Here is a 14,165-nt window from a genome sequence, read left to right on the forward strand (position 1 = left end):
ATAAGTTGAGAGGGGAAGTGAAGATGAAAATAAGATTGGCAAAGAGAGAATGAGTGTGTAGAATGGCGGTTAACATAAAAGGGAACCCAAAAATCTTCTACCGGCATGTAAACAGTAAGCGGGTAGCAAGAGACGGGGTAGGGCCTATTAGGGACAGAGAAGGTGATATATGCTTAGAGGCGCAGGGCAAGGTTAGAATACTCAATGAGTACTTTGTATCGGTGTTTACTAAGGAGGTGGATGCTGACAAAATATCAGTAGAAGTGGAAAAGGTAGAAGCATTGGAAGGGGTGAAAATTGATGGAAAGGCTGGGTATGCTTAGAGTGGATAAGTCGCCTGGTCCAGATGGCTTGCATCCCAGGTTGCTAAGGGAATTGGGGGAGGAGATAGCAGAAGGGCTTGCCATAATTTTCCAATCTTCCCTAGATGCGGGGGAAGTGCCAGAGGATTGGAAAGTGGCAAATGTGACACCATTGTTCAAGAAAGGGTGTAAGGACAATCCTAGTAACTACAGGCCAGTCAGTTTAACATCAGTGGTAGATAAAGTTTTAGAAACAATAATCAAGGAAAAAATTAACAGGCACTTGGGAGAGGTTTAAACTAATTAAGGAGAGCCAACACGGATTTGTAAAAGGCAGATCGCGTTTGACTAATCTAATTGAATTTTTTGATGAAGTAATAGGGAGGATTAATGAAGGGAATGCAATGGATGTTGTCTACATGGATTTTAGGAAGGCATTTGACAAAGTGTAACATAGAAGGCTGGTTAACAAAATTGAGGCTCATGGAATAGGTGGGTCAGTGGCAGCTTGGATAAGGAATTGGCTTAAGGACAGAAAACAGCAAGTTGCGGTAAATGGCTGTTTTTCAGAGTGGAGGATGGTAGACAGTGGTGTTCTCCAAGTGTCAGTGCTGGGGCCACATATAAATAAATGACCTGGCTATTGTAATAGAGTAGAATTTCTAAATTTGCTGATGACACCAAACTTGGGGGTGTGGCAAACAGTGAGGATGATACCAATTGACTGCAACAGGACATAGAAAGGCTAGCAGAATGGGCAGACAAGTGGCAGATGGAATTTAACACAGAGAAGTGTGAGGTGATGCATTTTGGCAGAAGGAACAGGGAGAGGCAATATACACTTAATGACACAGTTTTAAAGAGTGTGCAGGGACAGAAGGACCTGGGAGTTAATGTGCATAGCTCCCTGAAGGTGGCAGGACATATTGAGAGAGTGGTTAGCAAAGCATATGGGATCTTGGGCTACATAAATAGATGTATTGAGTACGTGGATAGAGCAGGGTAATGGGGCTGACTGGATTGCTCTACAGAGAGCTGGCGCAACTCGATGGGCCGAATGGCCTCCTCCTGTGCCGCTATGACTATGACTTAGCGTATACCGATTTGTATCGGTTTAGCTTTTGTATCACTAGAGGTCAGTTTCCAGATATATGTTGGAGGGCTGCAGCGAGAACAGCAGCTTCTTCTACCAAAATACGTGAAAAACTAGGTGGCACACACGCTGTGCAAGCTCTGCATAGCTTTTCCAGTTCGACAGCGGTCCTTAAAGGGGCCACCGAGGAAATGGTAGGGAAAAGTATTTTTTACTGGATGTCTGCAACATGTTTTCTCCACAGTTTGGCCAGTAGAGGAAGTGTCTGGCTGCTGGAATTTCTCACCGCCATGGCAAGTTGGTCCTAGTAGGACTGAGCTTGTCTTCATCGAAGAACATAAGAACTTAAGAAATAAGAGGACTAGGCCATATGGCCCCTCGAGCCTGCTCCGCCATTCAATAAGATCATGGCTGATCTTCGACCTCAACACCACTTTCCCTCCCGATTCCCATATCCCTTGATTCTTAGGGCTGGATTTTGATACTTTCGGGGTTGTAGTCCCACCTCCATCGAGTTGTGGCCAACCCACGCGATTTTCACTTGATTGGCTTTGTTGAGCCCGCCCAGCGGGCTCAGCAGGCCAATTAAGGGCCACCCGGCAACAGGCGATATCACAGATTGACATTTCATCTGTCAAAAGCTTTTGACAGATGAAATATCAATGTTTGACAGTTCTTTGAAGTTGTCAAACACTGACGAACTGTACTCCAAGTTAATTCCTTCCTCTCAGGCTGATTTAGAGATCTCTCCAGAACAGAAAGCTGAATGCTGCAGCTTTTGACAGTTCGCGGCCATTCTGCTTTCTGTGCCGGTGAGATGAGGGACTCCCGAGACCTGAAGGCTGTAAAGGTAAGTAAATGGAAGTAAAACTTCTTTAAACACTTTACACACACCAAACACACTTACCTCTGCACTCATGCACCCATCACTCACCTGAACACCGGACATCTCGAACCCTCCAAGCCCTTCAGCCCGACGGTCCGCCTCGCTAACTTGGCGTGGTTTGGAGCCGTTGGGAATCCCACACTTCAGCAATAAAAATAGGGATTAGGCTAAAAACTGCCTGTTAACAGACAGTTAATTGGCACTAATCCCTTTCCCGCCTCGGGGAGGCGGGTCCCAGCACAGGTCGGGTATCCGCCTCCTTTGAAACTGGCATGGAGGCGGGTTGGGGGTGGGATGGGTTCGTGCCCCCGATTTCGAGATTTTAACCCCCCCCCCACGCCTCCAATCCCGCCTCCACGGCCCAATGAAAATCCTGCCCCTAGAGTCCAAAAGTCTATCTCAGCCTTGAATATACTCAACAACTGAGCATCCACAGCCCTCTGGGACAGAGAATTCCAGAGATTCACAACCCTCTGAGTGAAGCAATTCCTCCTCATCTCAGTCTTAAAATGGCCGACCCCTTATCCCGAGACTATGGCCTCTAGTTCTAGACTCTCCAGCCAGGGGAAACAGCCTCTCAGCATCTACTCTGCCAATCCCCCTCAAAATCTTGTTATATGAATCTTATCTGAACTCAACTGCAGGAGTGCAGCACCATACCACAAACAAATTTTAAAATAAATTGTTTGCTAACTGCACAGTGCCCAAGCTGCACTCAAGGTTACAGTCGCACAATATGCCACTTACTGTATTGCATTTCTCCATAAGTGTCCGGATTTCTGGTTTTATTTTCTCAATCATCTCAACCAGCTGCTGGTTGCTCTTCAGCATTCCATTTGGCATAACAAACACCTTTGTACCTGTAATTGCAAATTCAACAAGACCATCAGATCAAGCAGAGGAAAACCATCAGGGTGCGTTGTGCATTTTTCTTTTATAAAAAAAAATATTTTGTTAAATGCATTTTTTTAAATTACCGCACTGTTGTAGCTCTAGCAAAAGTTTTTTTAACTCCCAAAATTAAAAACAGAAGATGCTGCAAACACACAGCAAATCCAACAGCAGCTGGAAAAAAAACCATTAAGCGCTGGACCTTTACTCGAATAGTTCTGATGCGAGAAACAAACAGCTCATCACTGGACAGATTTACTGAAGGTTTCCAGCATCTGGCACTTTTAATTTGAGAATTGCAGCAATTAGTTTTATCTGTACTGTCGGAATCCCAGCGTACGGATGGCTAAACCCCAATTGTGAGCAACCTTGGATGAACTCACTGACAGGGATTTAATTAAGATTGTGTAATGACAGACAAGATGGCCAAAAACAAAAACATGTAATTTCTAAGAAAATTACATCCCAAATGGGCAGTCAAAAGTACTATTATGCAATATAAAGTACTTGAGCTCTCAGTGAAACACTCCAATCAGGTATCCTGTCACATTTTTGCAGTCTCACGTCCATTAACTGTTTTTAAAAGTCGTCTATTTTTTGACATGGCTTCTGTTGTCCTCATCAAGGCAAGGGATGTAATTGCTAGGAAATGAAACATTTTTCTGGCTTCCACCAGAAAATACTCCCACGCGAGATGCACCAAACACTAGATCGAAAGCAAGGCTTCCTCAGCTCTGTCCGAATGCTGTGTATTATCAGGAGTGCTGGCTACTCCATCAGAGACGCACCCACCTCCCAAACTCACTCCTCTTGCGCTTTTATTGAAGGAGATTGTGAATTTGTAGGAAATTATGGGTAGCCCCGCAGTTTGTACTGGCACCCACTAGGAACTGGGTCGTTTGACCAAATGCCTTTCCACATCGGAGAATCTTGCAACTGCCTGAAAGGGGAGATTTGCGCCCAATAAATCAGATTTGCCTTCAACTTCTGGTCGCAGAGATGAAAACGTGCCAATCGTTCTCACAACTCTTGTTTGAATCTCTCCATCAGGTTTCCACCCCTGCCACAGCACTGAAACCAAAGTCACAAATGACCTCCTCTATGACGGTGACCTTAAAACCCACCGCTTCGACCCAAGATTTTGGTCACTCCTCCTAACGAATGGATGAGGACAGGTCAACAACGTGAAACGTTAACTCTTTCTCTCTCCACAGATGCTGCCTGACCTGCTGAGCATTTCCAGTTTTTATTTCTAACATCGTCCTGTTTGGCTCAGCACATACTTTTTTTCCTTCCATTTTCCTGAGGGAGATCTCAATATTACACAATTGGAAAGTGCAATATGCCATACGGGGGGGGGGGGGGGGAAAAGAGATAATAATGCATAGAATTAAATTCCTTTGTGCTAAAGCAGCAGCGCGGACCTGGGAGGGGCGGCTGCGGTAAAAGGAGAGCCCGAGGCGCAGGTAGGCCCCACAGCAGCAGCAGCGGCAGTGCGGTCCTGGGAGGAGTGGTGGCGGCGATAAAAGGCGAGCCCGAGGCGCAGCTAGGCCCCACAGCAGCAGCGGCAGTGCGGACCTGGGAGGAGCAGTGGCAGTGATAAAAGGAAAGCCCGAGGCGCAGGTAGGCCCCACAGCAGCAGCGGCGGCAGTGCGGAGCTGGGAGGAGCGGCGGCGATAAAAGGCGAGCCCGAGGCGCAGGTAGGCTTACCAATCTCAGAGCTCCGAGAGCGGGAGAGAGAAGTAAAAAGTAATCGAAGTGTGATGTCACCAGAAAGCAGGTAAGTGATTGGTTGGTGAGTATTTCTCTCTCTCGTTTTTTCCAAACTTAAATTTTGTGGTTTATAGTTTCTAGGGTCTCTGTTGTGTAGCGGGGATGGCTGTTAAACAAGGGCCCTTGAGTATATCATTTAATTGTAGTGTAATTGGTGGGATTAATTTGATTTAATTTAATTTGAATTAATTACAGGGTAAGTCATGACAGGACAGCTCGGTGCCATGGTATGCTCCTCCTGCACTATGTGGGAAATCAGGGATACTTCCTGTGTCCCTGACGACCATGTGTGCGGGAAGCGTATTCAGCTGCAGCTATTGGCAGACCGCATTGCGGCACTGGAGCATTCGCTATGCTGAGAACGTCGTGGATAGTACATTTAGGGAGTTGGTTGCACCGCAGGTAAAGGATGCACAGGCAGGAAGAGAATGGGTGACCACCAGGCAGGTAGTGCAGGGGTCCCCTGTGGCCATCCCCCTCTCAAACAGATATACCGCTTTGGATATTGGTGAGGGAGATGGCTTATCAGAGGAAGGCAGCAGCAGCCAACTTCCTGGCACCGTGGGTGGTTCTGCTGCACAGGACGGGAGGAAAAAGAGTGGGAGAGCTATAGTGATAGGGGATTCTACTGTTAAGGGGAATAGATGGGCGTTTCTGCGGCCGCAAACGAGACTCCAGGATGGTATGTTGCCTCCCTGGTGCAAGGGTCAAGGATATGTCGGCGTGGCTACAGAGCATTTTGGAAGGGGAGGGTGAACAGCCAGTTGTCATGGTGCATATAGGTACCAACGATATAGGTAAAAAATGGGTTGAGGTCCTAAAAGCTGAATATAGGGAGTTAGGAGGTAAATTAAAAAATAGGACCTCAAAGGTAGTAATCTCAGGATTGCTACCAGTGCCACATGCTAGTCAGAGTAGAAATAGAAGGATATTTCAGATGAATACGTGGCTAGAGGAATGGTGCAAGGGGGAGGGATTCAAATTCCTGGGACATTGGAACCGGTTCTGGGGGAGGTGGGACCAGTACAAAACGGACGGTTTGCACCTGGGCAGGACTGGGACAGAGGTCCTAGGGGGAGTGTTTGCTAGTGCTGTGGGGGAGGGTTTAAACTAAAATGGCAGGGGGTTGGGAACCTGTGCAGTGAGACAGAGGAAAGGGAAACAAGGATAGAAGCAAAAGACAGAAAGGAGAAAAGCAAAAGTAGCAGTCAGAGTAATCAAGGGTTTAAATCAAACATGTCCACAGTAAATAATAATTCTAAAAGGTCTAAGAGTGTTAAAAAAACAAGCCTGAAGGCTTTGTGTCTTAATGCGAGGAGCATTCGTAATAAGGTGGATGAATTAGCTGCGCAAATAGATAAACGGATATGATATGATTGGGATTATGGAAACATGGCTCCAGGGTGACCAGGGCTGGGAACTCAACATCCAGGGGTATTCAATATTCAGGAAAGACAGACAAAAAGGAAAAGGAGGTGGGGTAGCATTGCTGGTTAAAGAGGAGATTAACACAAGTGTAAGGAAGGATATTAGCTCGGAGAATCTGTATGGGTAGAGCTGAGAAATACCAAGGGACAGAAAACATTAGTGGGAGTTGTATACAGACCCCCAAACAGTAATGCGGAGGTTGGGGACAGCATTAAACGGGAAATTAGAGACGCGTGCAATAAGGGCGCTGCAGTTATCATGGGTGACTTTAATCTACATATAGATTGGGCTAACCAAATTAGTAACAATACTGCGGAGGAGAAATTCCTGGAATGTATACGGGATGGTTTCCTGGATCAATATGTCGAGGAACCAACTAGAGATCAGGCCATCTTAGACTGGGTATTATGTAATAAGGAATAATTAGCAATCTTGTTGTGCGAGGCCCCTTGGGATGGAGCGATCATAATATGATAGAATTCTTCATTAAGATGGAGAGTGAAGTATTTGACTCAGAGACTAGGGTCCTGAATTTAAATAAAGGAAACTACGATGGTATAAGGCGCGAGTTGGGTAGGATTGATTGGGGAATGTTACTCAAAGGGTTGACGGTGGATAGGCAATGGCAAACATTTAAAGATCGCATGGATGAACTACAGAATTTATTCATCCCTGTTTGGCATAAAAATAAAACAAAAAATAATAATAATAATAATCAACTTTATTGTCATTGTTAGTGCACAAGTGCAGTACAACTAAATGTAGGCTTGCGGCTCCCGAGAGTGTACATTTAGATTAAGACATTTAAACATTCAACATTCATTTGGCTTGTAATACATTAACATAAACATAATAAAGTGCATTGGCAGATGTGCAGACTTTAGAGTTTATTTGTGGAGTTCAGTAGGATGACAGCCCTGGGAAAGAAGCTGTTCCTAAATCTGGTCGTTCAGGTGCGAATGCATCTGTAGCGTCTCCCAGATGGCAGGAGGGCAAACAGACTGTGGCTGGGGTGGGTAGGGTCTTTGATGATGGTCAGTGACCTCCGTAAACAGCGTTTCTGGTATATGTGCTCTATGGTCGGTAGCCGGGTGCCAGTAATGCGTTGGGCAGCTTTGACTACCCGCTGCAGGGCTTTCCGGTCATAGTAGCTACAGCTGCCATACCATACTGTGATACAGTTCGTCAGGATGCTCTCTATTGTGCAGCGGTAAAAGTTAGAGAGGATCAGGGGTGACAGGTTACATCCCTTCAGCCTCCTTAGGAAATATAGGCACTGCTGGGCCTTCTTCACCAGAGAGGTGAATCAACCGTGGCTAACAAGGGAAATTAGGGATAGCATAAGATCCAAGGAGAGGACATATAAATTGGCCAGAAAAAGCAGTAAACCTGAGGATTGGGAGCAGTTTAGGATTCAACAAAGGAGGACAAAGGGATTAATTAAGAGGGGAAAAATAGAGTACGAGAGTAAGCTTGCAGGGAACATAAAAACTGACTGTAAAAGCTTCTATAGATATGTGAAGAGAAAAAGATTGGTGAAGTCAAGCGTAGGTCCCTTGCAGTCAGAATCAGGGGAATTTATAATGGGGAACAAAGAAATGGCTGACCAATTAAATACATACTTTGGTTCTGTCTTCACAAAGGAGGACACAAATAACCTCCCAGAGATGTCGGGGAACATAGGGTTTAATGAGAGGGAGGAACTGAAAGAAATCAGTATTTGTAGGGAAATGGTGTTAGGGAAATTGACAGGATTGAAGGCCTGATATTCTACATCCTAGGGTACTTAAGGAAGTGGCCCTAGAAATAGTAGATGCATTGCTGGTCATCTTCCAAAATTCTATAGACTCTGGAACAGTTCCCATGGATTGGAGGGTAGCTAATGTTACCCCACTATTCAAAAAAGGTGGTAGAGAGACAACGGGGAATTGTAGACCGGTAAGCCTGACATCGGTAGTGGGGAAAATGCTAGAGTCCATTATAAAAGATGTAATAGCAGAGCACTTGGAAAACAGTGACAGGATCGGACAAAGTCAACATGGATTTACAAAAGGTAAATCGTGCTTGACTAATCTACTGGAATTTTTTAAGGATGTAACTGGTAAAATAGGTAAGGGAGAACAAGTGGATGTGGTGTATTTGGACTTTCAGAAGGCTTTTGATAAGGTTCCGCATAAGAGATTAGCGTGTAAAGTTAAGGCACATGGGATTGGGGGCAAGGTACTGACTTGGATAGAAAACTGGTTGGCAGACAGAAAGCAAAGAGTTGGAATAAACGGGTCTTTTTCCGAGTGGCGGGCAGTGACTAGTGGGGTACCGCAGGGATCGGTCCTAGGACCCTAGCTATTCACAATATATATTAATGATCTAGACGAGGGAACTAGATGTAATATCTCCAAGTTTGCAGACGACACAAAGCTGGGTGGGCGTGTGTGCTGTGAGGAGGATGCAGAGAAACTCCAGTATGATTTGGACAGGTTGGGTGATTGGGCAGATGCAGTATAACGTGGATAAATGCGAGGTTATCCACTTTGGTGTCAAAAACAGGAAGGCAGATTATTATCTGAACAGCAATAGATTGGGAGAAGGGGAAGTGCAACGAGACCTGGGTGTCCTTGTGCACCAGTCGCTGAAGGTAAGCATGCAGGTGCAGCAGGCGGTCAAGAAGACAAATGGTATGTTGGCCTTCGTAGCGAGAGGGTTCGATTACAGGAACAAGGATGTCTTGCTGCAGTTGTACAGGGCCTTGGTGAGACCACATCTTGAGTATTGTGTGCAGTTTTGCTTGCCTTATTTGAGGAAGGATGTTCTTGCCATGGAGGGAGTGCAGCGAAAATTCACCAGACTGATACCTGGGATGGCAGGAATGACATATGAGGAGAGATTGGGTCGATTGGGCTTATACTCGCTGGAGTTTAGAAGAATGAGAGGGGATCTCATTGAAACTTATAACATTCTAACAGGACTAGACAGACTTGATGCAGGAAGGATGTTCCCGATGGTCGGGGAGTCCAGAACCAGGGGTCACAGCCTAAGGATAAGGGGTAAGCCATTTAGGACAGTGATGAGGAGGAATTTCTTCACCCAGAGAGTGGTGAACCTGTGGAATTCTCTACCACAGAAGACAGTTGAGGCCATTCATTAAATATATTCAAGAAGGAGTTAAGATATATTTCTTAAGGCTAAAGGGATCAAGGGATATGGGGAGAAGGCAGGGCCAGGGTACTGAATTTGGATGATCAGCCATGATCTCATTGAATGGCGGAGCAGCCTACTCCTATCTTCTATGTTTAAAATGATTGTATAAACAAGCCATACATATTCAGACAAAAAACGTCAGCAGCTCAGAGTCGTTATAAAACAGACTTTGCCAAATAATGCTTGGAGATAGAAAGGAAACTTTCTTTCCAAAAAGTAATCACACTGCTTTGTACAAACAGTTCAAGATGTTTGTACAGAGCAGCTTCACAGCCTGAAAGTCTGAATGTCACTGGCCTCACACGAAGACTTCCTTTTCTCTCAAAAAATGTTCCTTTAATGAGGGGAAATATTTAACATTCACACACCTTTAAATGGTTTAAACACATTCCCAGACTGGTTCTTGGAAACGATACCATTTTCCTGAACCTCATTAGTGTACACTCGAGCAGCTATTTATTTATTTATTCTGTTTTTGGAACTCGCAAGTTATTTGCAACCTGGATTTTTTTCAGAAACCGCCGGGATGACAGAAGCATCCTTGGACTAAAATGGGGATTATCCAGTCATTTCATTCCTGACTGCAATTCAGTTGAGTCAAGGTGCGAAACCTGGTTGTGTGGGCATCAAATGAAAACAACAAGTACAATGCCCACCACATTTGACTAGCTTGCCGTCACCCAGTATACATGTCCACACACAGAGAATGGCCAGCTACTGGAGGGCTGCTATCGCTCGGGGAACCTGATGCAAGTAACTGCCACCACCATCAGGGGGAGAAAAGGAGAAAGAAATCTCTTCGCCTGGATGTTTAACATTAAGCAGAATGCAGTCTCAGAACAAAGCCATAAGTGTTTAAACAAATGGAAAAGATTACAAACAAAAACATTATTTGGGCCAGAATGCTGCCAACAGTAGAATGAATATAGTCCCACAGGTCAACATCGTTAGTAAAAATACTCGACCAAAATAAGGTCAGAAAACCACGTGATCTTAAAGAGGCCCTTAAATTAAACAAATGCTACATAGAGTCATTGCGCGACAGGAAGCTTCAAGGGTGGTAATCTACAGGTTATTTCCCCAGCCATGCGCTAGAACAGGGAACTCAAAGGCTTGGTGTTAAGAAGAGGGTTTCTGTTTTATGGGGCGTTAGCACCAGTTCTGAGGAAGATGGAAGTTATTCTGGAAGGATGAGCTACATTTGAACAGAAGAACTGGCAAAACGGATGAATAGGGAAGTGAAGTAATTTAAACTAAGGAGGGGAGGAGAAATAAAAGCCATCAGGAAGAGCAAGCAGACAAGGTAGAAATAGGGGAGGTTAATATCACAAACCGAAAAGAATTTAGCAAAAGGGATAGTACGTAGAAGGAATAAAAGGAAGTAAAGGAGAACAATCAGATCGATCAGTTATAAGTAGGGGAAAGACTAAGATAAAGGACGGCTGTTGGGGTGGACAAAGAGTAGCGTTAAATATGCGTTAAAAAGACAAAGTACATGTATTGTAAAGCCCAAAGTGTGGCAAATAAACAGGGAATTAGAAGCAATTACATCACAGTAATGGACTTAATAAAACTAAGAGAAACTTGGCTGTAAACTAGGTGGGAGTGGAAAATAAACAACGGTTATTATATTTTTAGGAAGGACAAAATATGTAAGGAGGAGTGGCAATATTGGTGAAGGAAGGAATACATGTTATAGAGAGGACTGATGTACACAATTAAAAAACGGTTCAGTCAGAGTCAATAACGTTATAATCAGAAGATAAAAAGGGATTGTTAAAATAGTGGTGTTGTACTACATAGCCCTGATTGTGGGAGGGAAATGACAGAAATCTGTAGACAGATCAGGATGATAAGAGTAACAAAATTATTCTCGGAAATTTTAATTACCCACCCAATTGATTGAGACAGGGAGGGAGTAAATGAAAGAAGAAAGGGAATAGGATTCCTGAAATGTGTGCAGGGCTCCTTCTTCAAGCAGTATGCTGGTATGCCGACAAGGGGAGAAAGGAGCTAAGTGTGGGTGAGCATCTTAGGAGCAGTGACCATAATATGGTGAAGTTTAAGCTCCAAAAAGAAATGTAGGATCCTGTAGTGTTAAAACACACAAAATTTCTATTAATCCAGCTAGGATGACCCCTACACTCAGCAAATAAACTAAGACACATTGGGCCGTATATTCCGACCCCTACGGGTGGGTACGGGCTGTGTACACACCCGTATGGACATCGGAAATGCCGGTTTCAGGCATGCCAAGTACATGTGCTGAAAACCGGCAATTCCGAGCCGTCAAGAATGCTCTTAACAGGTCGCATGCCTGCCCTGGAGAAGGGCCTCTGCGGGCGGATAGTTCCGCTTTCTGGAGACCCTCCGCCCACTGAAAACCCTTAGAAATCTTACGCCCGGTAAAGGCGTAAGGCCTGCTTTTACCAGCATAAGAGTTGAAAAATGTAAAAAAAAAAAAAAACATTCACTCATTTATCATTTAAAAATACTTTAAAAAAGATGGCCCTGTAAAAAATGAAGTTTGAGGAAATACCTCAGAGGCATTTTTGTGCTTTATTTCCTCGTCACTATGACCAAGAAATTGCTCTGTAATTTCTACATTGTAGCAACAATTGATTTCTCAAAAGAAAGCTTACTGATTTGCAAGGGCAACAAATCATTAACCAAAAACATCCATTTACATGCAAGTTTCCCTTACCTGGGCAATTACTTTCACCATCTTCCAGCTTTCTCTTCTTAATATTGCGCTGAAATTAGTTAAAGGAATATTTAAAATCAATCTCCAAGATCTGGGAAGGATTAAATGGAAAGTGTAACTGAAGAACAAAAGTAAAGACTTTGCAAAGCCATGGGGACCTAAAGCAAATGTCAAAATAATCTAAAAGGCCAAGTAAAATTACTTTAAAAAAATACAAGGAAACAAAAAGTGAGGAATGGAGAAATACAATAGTTAGTTAAAGTTGATTGAAATGAGCAAAAGGCAGAATATAAATTGAAAGCAAGAGGATTATTGTCTTATGTTTCTTTATTGTCTTTTATTATATGTTCTACTATATTACACTCATGCTCCCTTTTTGCCTTCCCATCAGTTTCTTGGCATTTCTCTGCTCATTCCTGCAGTTCTTCCATCCTATTCCACCCCTGAATATCGCAGAATATTAAGAACTCGCATTTATATAGCGCCTTTCATGACCTCAGGACGTCACAAAGCGTTTCATTTAGTGGGGAGCGTCTGCCTTGCGATGCACTAAGCATCCCAATTAGATGGGATAGACTAGGTGGGCCGGTGGGTCTTTTCCAGTCCGTCAGTTTCGTACCTTCATGGCCAATGAAGTACCTTTTGAAGAGTAGTCACTGTTGTAACAAACAAACGCAGCAGCTCATGCGCACACAGCAAGGTCCCACAAGGAGCAATCATATAAATGACCAGATAATCTATTTTTGTGGTGTTGGCTGAGGGATCAATGTTGGCCAGCATAACAAGAGAACTCTCCCTACTCGTCTATGAATAATGCCATACAACCTCTTGCGTCCACCTAAGAGGCTGGACAGGGCCTCAGTTTGACGTCTCATCCGAAGGACAGCACATCTGACATCCGAAGGACAGCACATCTGACATCCGAAGGACAGCACATCTGACAACACTGCACTGAAATGCCAGCCTAGATAAGATGCTCAAATCTTTAGAATGGAGCTTGAACCCCTGATTGTTTGATCAGAGGGGAGAGTGCTACCACTGAGCCAGAACTTAAAATGCTTTCTTTCTCCTAATGGCTTCCATGAATTCCTTCACCGTGCAGGTTTGTTTTATTCTCTTGTTCTGTCCTTGATTCATTTGCGATATTGGGCCTCTTCGGTGTAAAAATTATCCCAAAGTTTTCATTTCGTCTCACCATCCTTAAACTAGTTCTTCCCATTTTAATTCTTTCAGTCAGGATTTCATCCCTCAAAGCCTGCTCTCCCGAGATCCAAATTCTGAAGAGTTTTTATTTCAGTCCTCATTTCAAGCTTAAAAGTAACAACACTATCATAACTAAACCCAGAAGGTTCCCCTACTTCAACTTGTCTAATTAATTCCTTCTTATTTGGAGCAAATCCCGTATCTTGCCACTTGTGGGTTTCCCACTTGCTGTTTTAAGAAAAGATTCTTAAAAAAAGGACTTTAATAAAGTGCACAGATGTTTCAACTGCAAGTCTCCATCTATATCAGGAAGATTTGAATGCCCAGGATGGTGGAGGCTTTACTGCAGTATGTCGACTTTTTAAATTCTTTTTATGATGGCCAGTATTTGTGCTAATCTCCAATTCCTTCTTTTCAGCAACATATAAACTTTCTTTAAGAAACACTGCCACCTTCCTTTTGCTATCTTACACATCGCCCCACAGATGTCCCTTACTCCTTTCATACTTTAGGCCAATTTCAGCAACTCCTGTTATATCTATTTGCTCCCTATTACATCCAACTTGTCCATTTTGCCTATGTTCCTGACATTCCTAAACATACATCTTAGATCAATCTTAGTCTTCTTTTCCTAGATCTTTCTGATTCATTCCTAAAACTTAGCCCTGTGATTTTCTCTTTCCCCAT

The 14,165-nt window shown here is 43.8% G+C and overlaps 1 protein-coding gene across 3 annotated transcripts in view; it reads right to left on the reverse strand.

Moving 5' to 3' along the window:
• The window catches only part of psme3 (proteasome activator subunit 3), a 47,006-nt gene that overhangs the window by 14,729 nt on the left and 18,112 nt on the right, over window positions 1-14,165 (reverse strand). For 2 of the 3 annotated variants that reach the window (XM_085966429.1, XM_085966431.1), the window contains exons 5-7: window positions 12,276-12,324; window positions 3,029-3,141; window positions 2,330-2,422 (exon numbers count right to left, since the gene is read on the reverse strand). In XM_085966429.1, coding sequence (XP_085822555.1) covers window positions 2,330-2,422; window positions 3,029-3,141; window positions 12,276-12,324 — 255 coding nt within the window. The remainder of the gene's footprint in view (window positions 1-2,329; window positions 2,423-3,028; window positions 3,142-12,275; window positions 12,325-14,165) is intronic. The other variant, XM_085966432.1, reaches the window with a different exon arrangement.

This window comes from Somniosus microcephalus, chromosome 24 (genome assembly GCF_052327205.1).
Source record: "Somniosus microcephalus isolate GS21.2 chromosome 24, FLI_Smic_1.0, whole genome shotgun sequence".
Classification (NCBI taxonomy): Eukaryota; Metazoa; Chordata; class Chondrichthyes; order Squaliformes; family Somniosidae; genus Somniosus; species Somniosus microcephalus.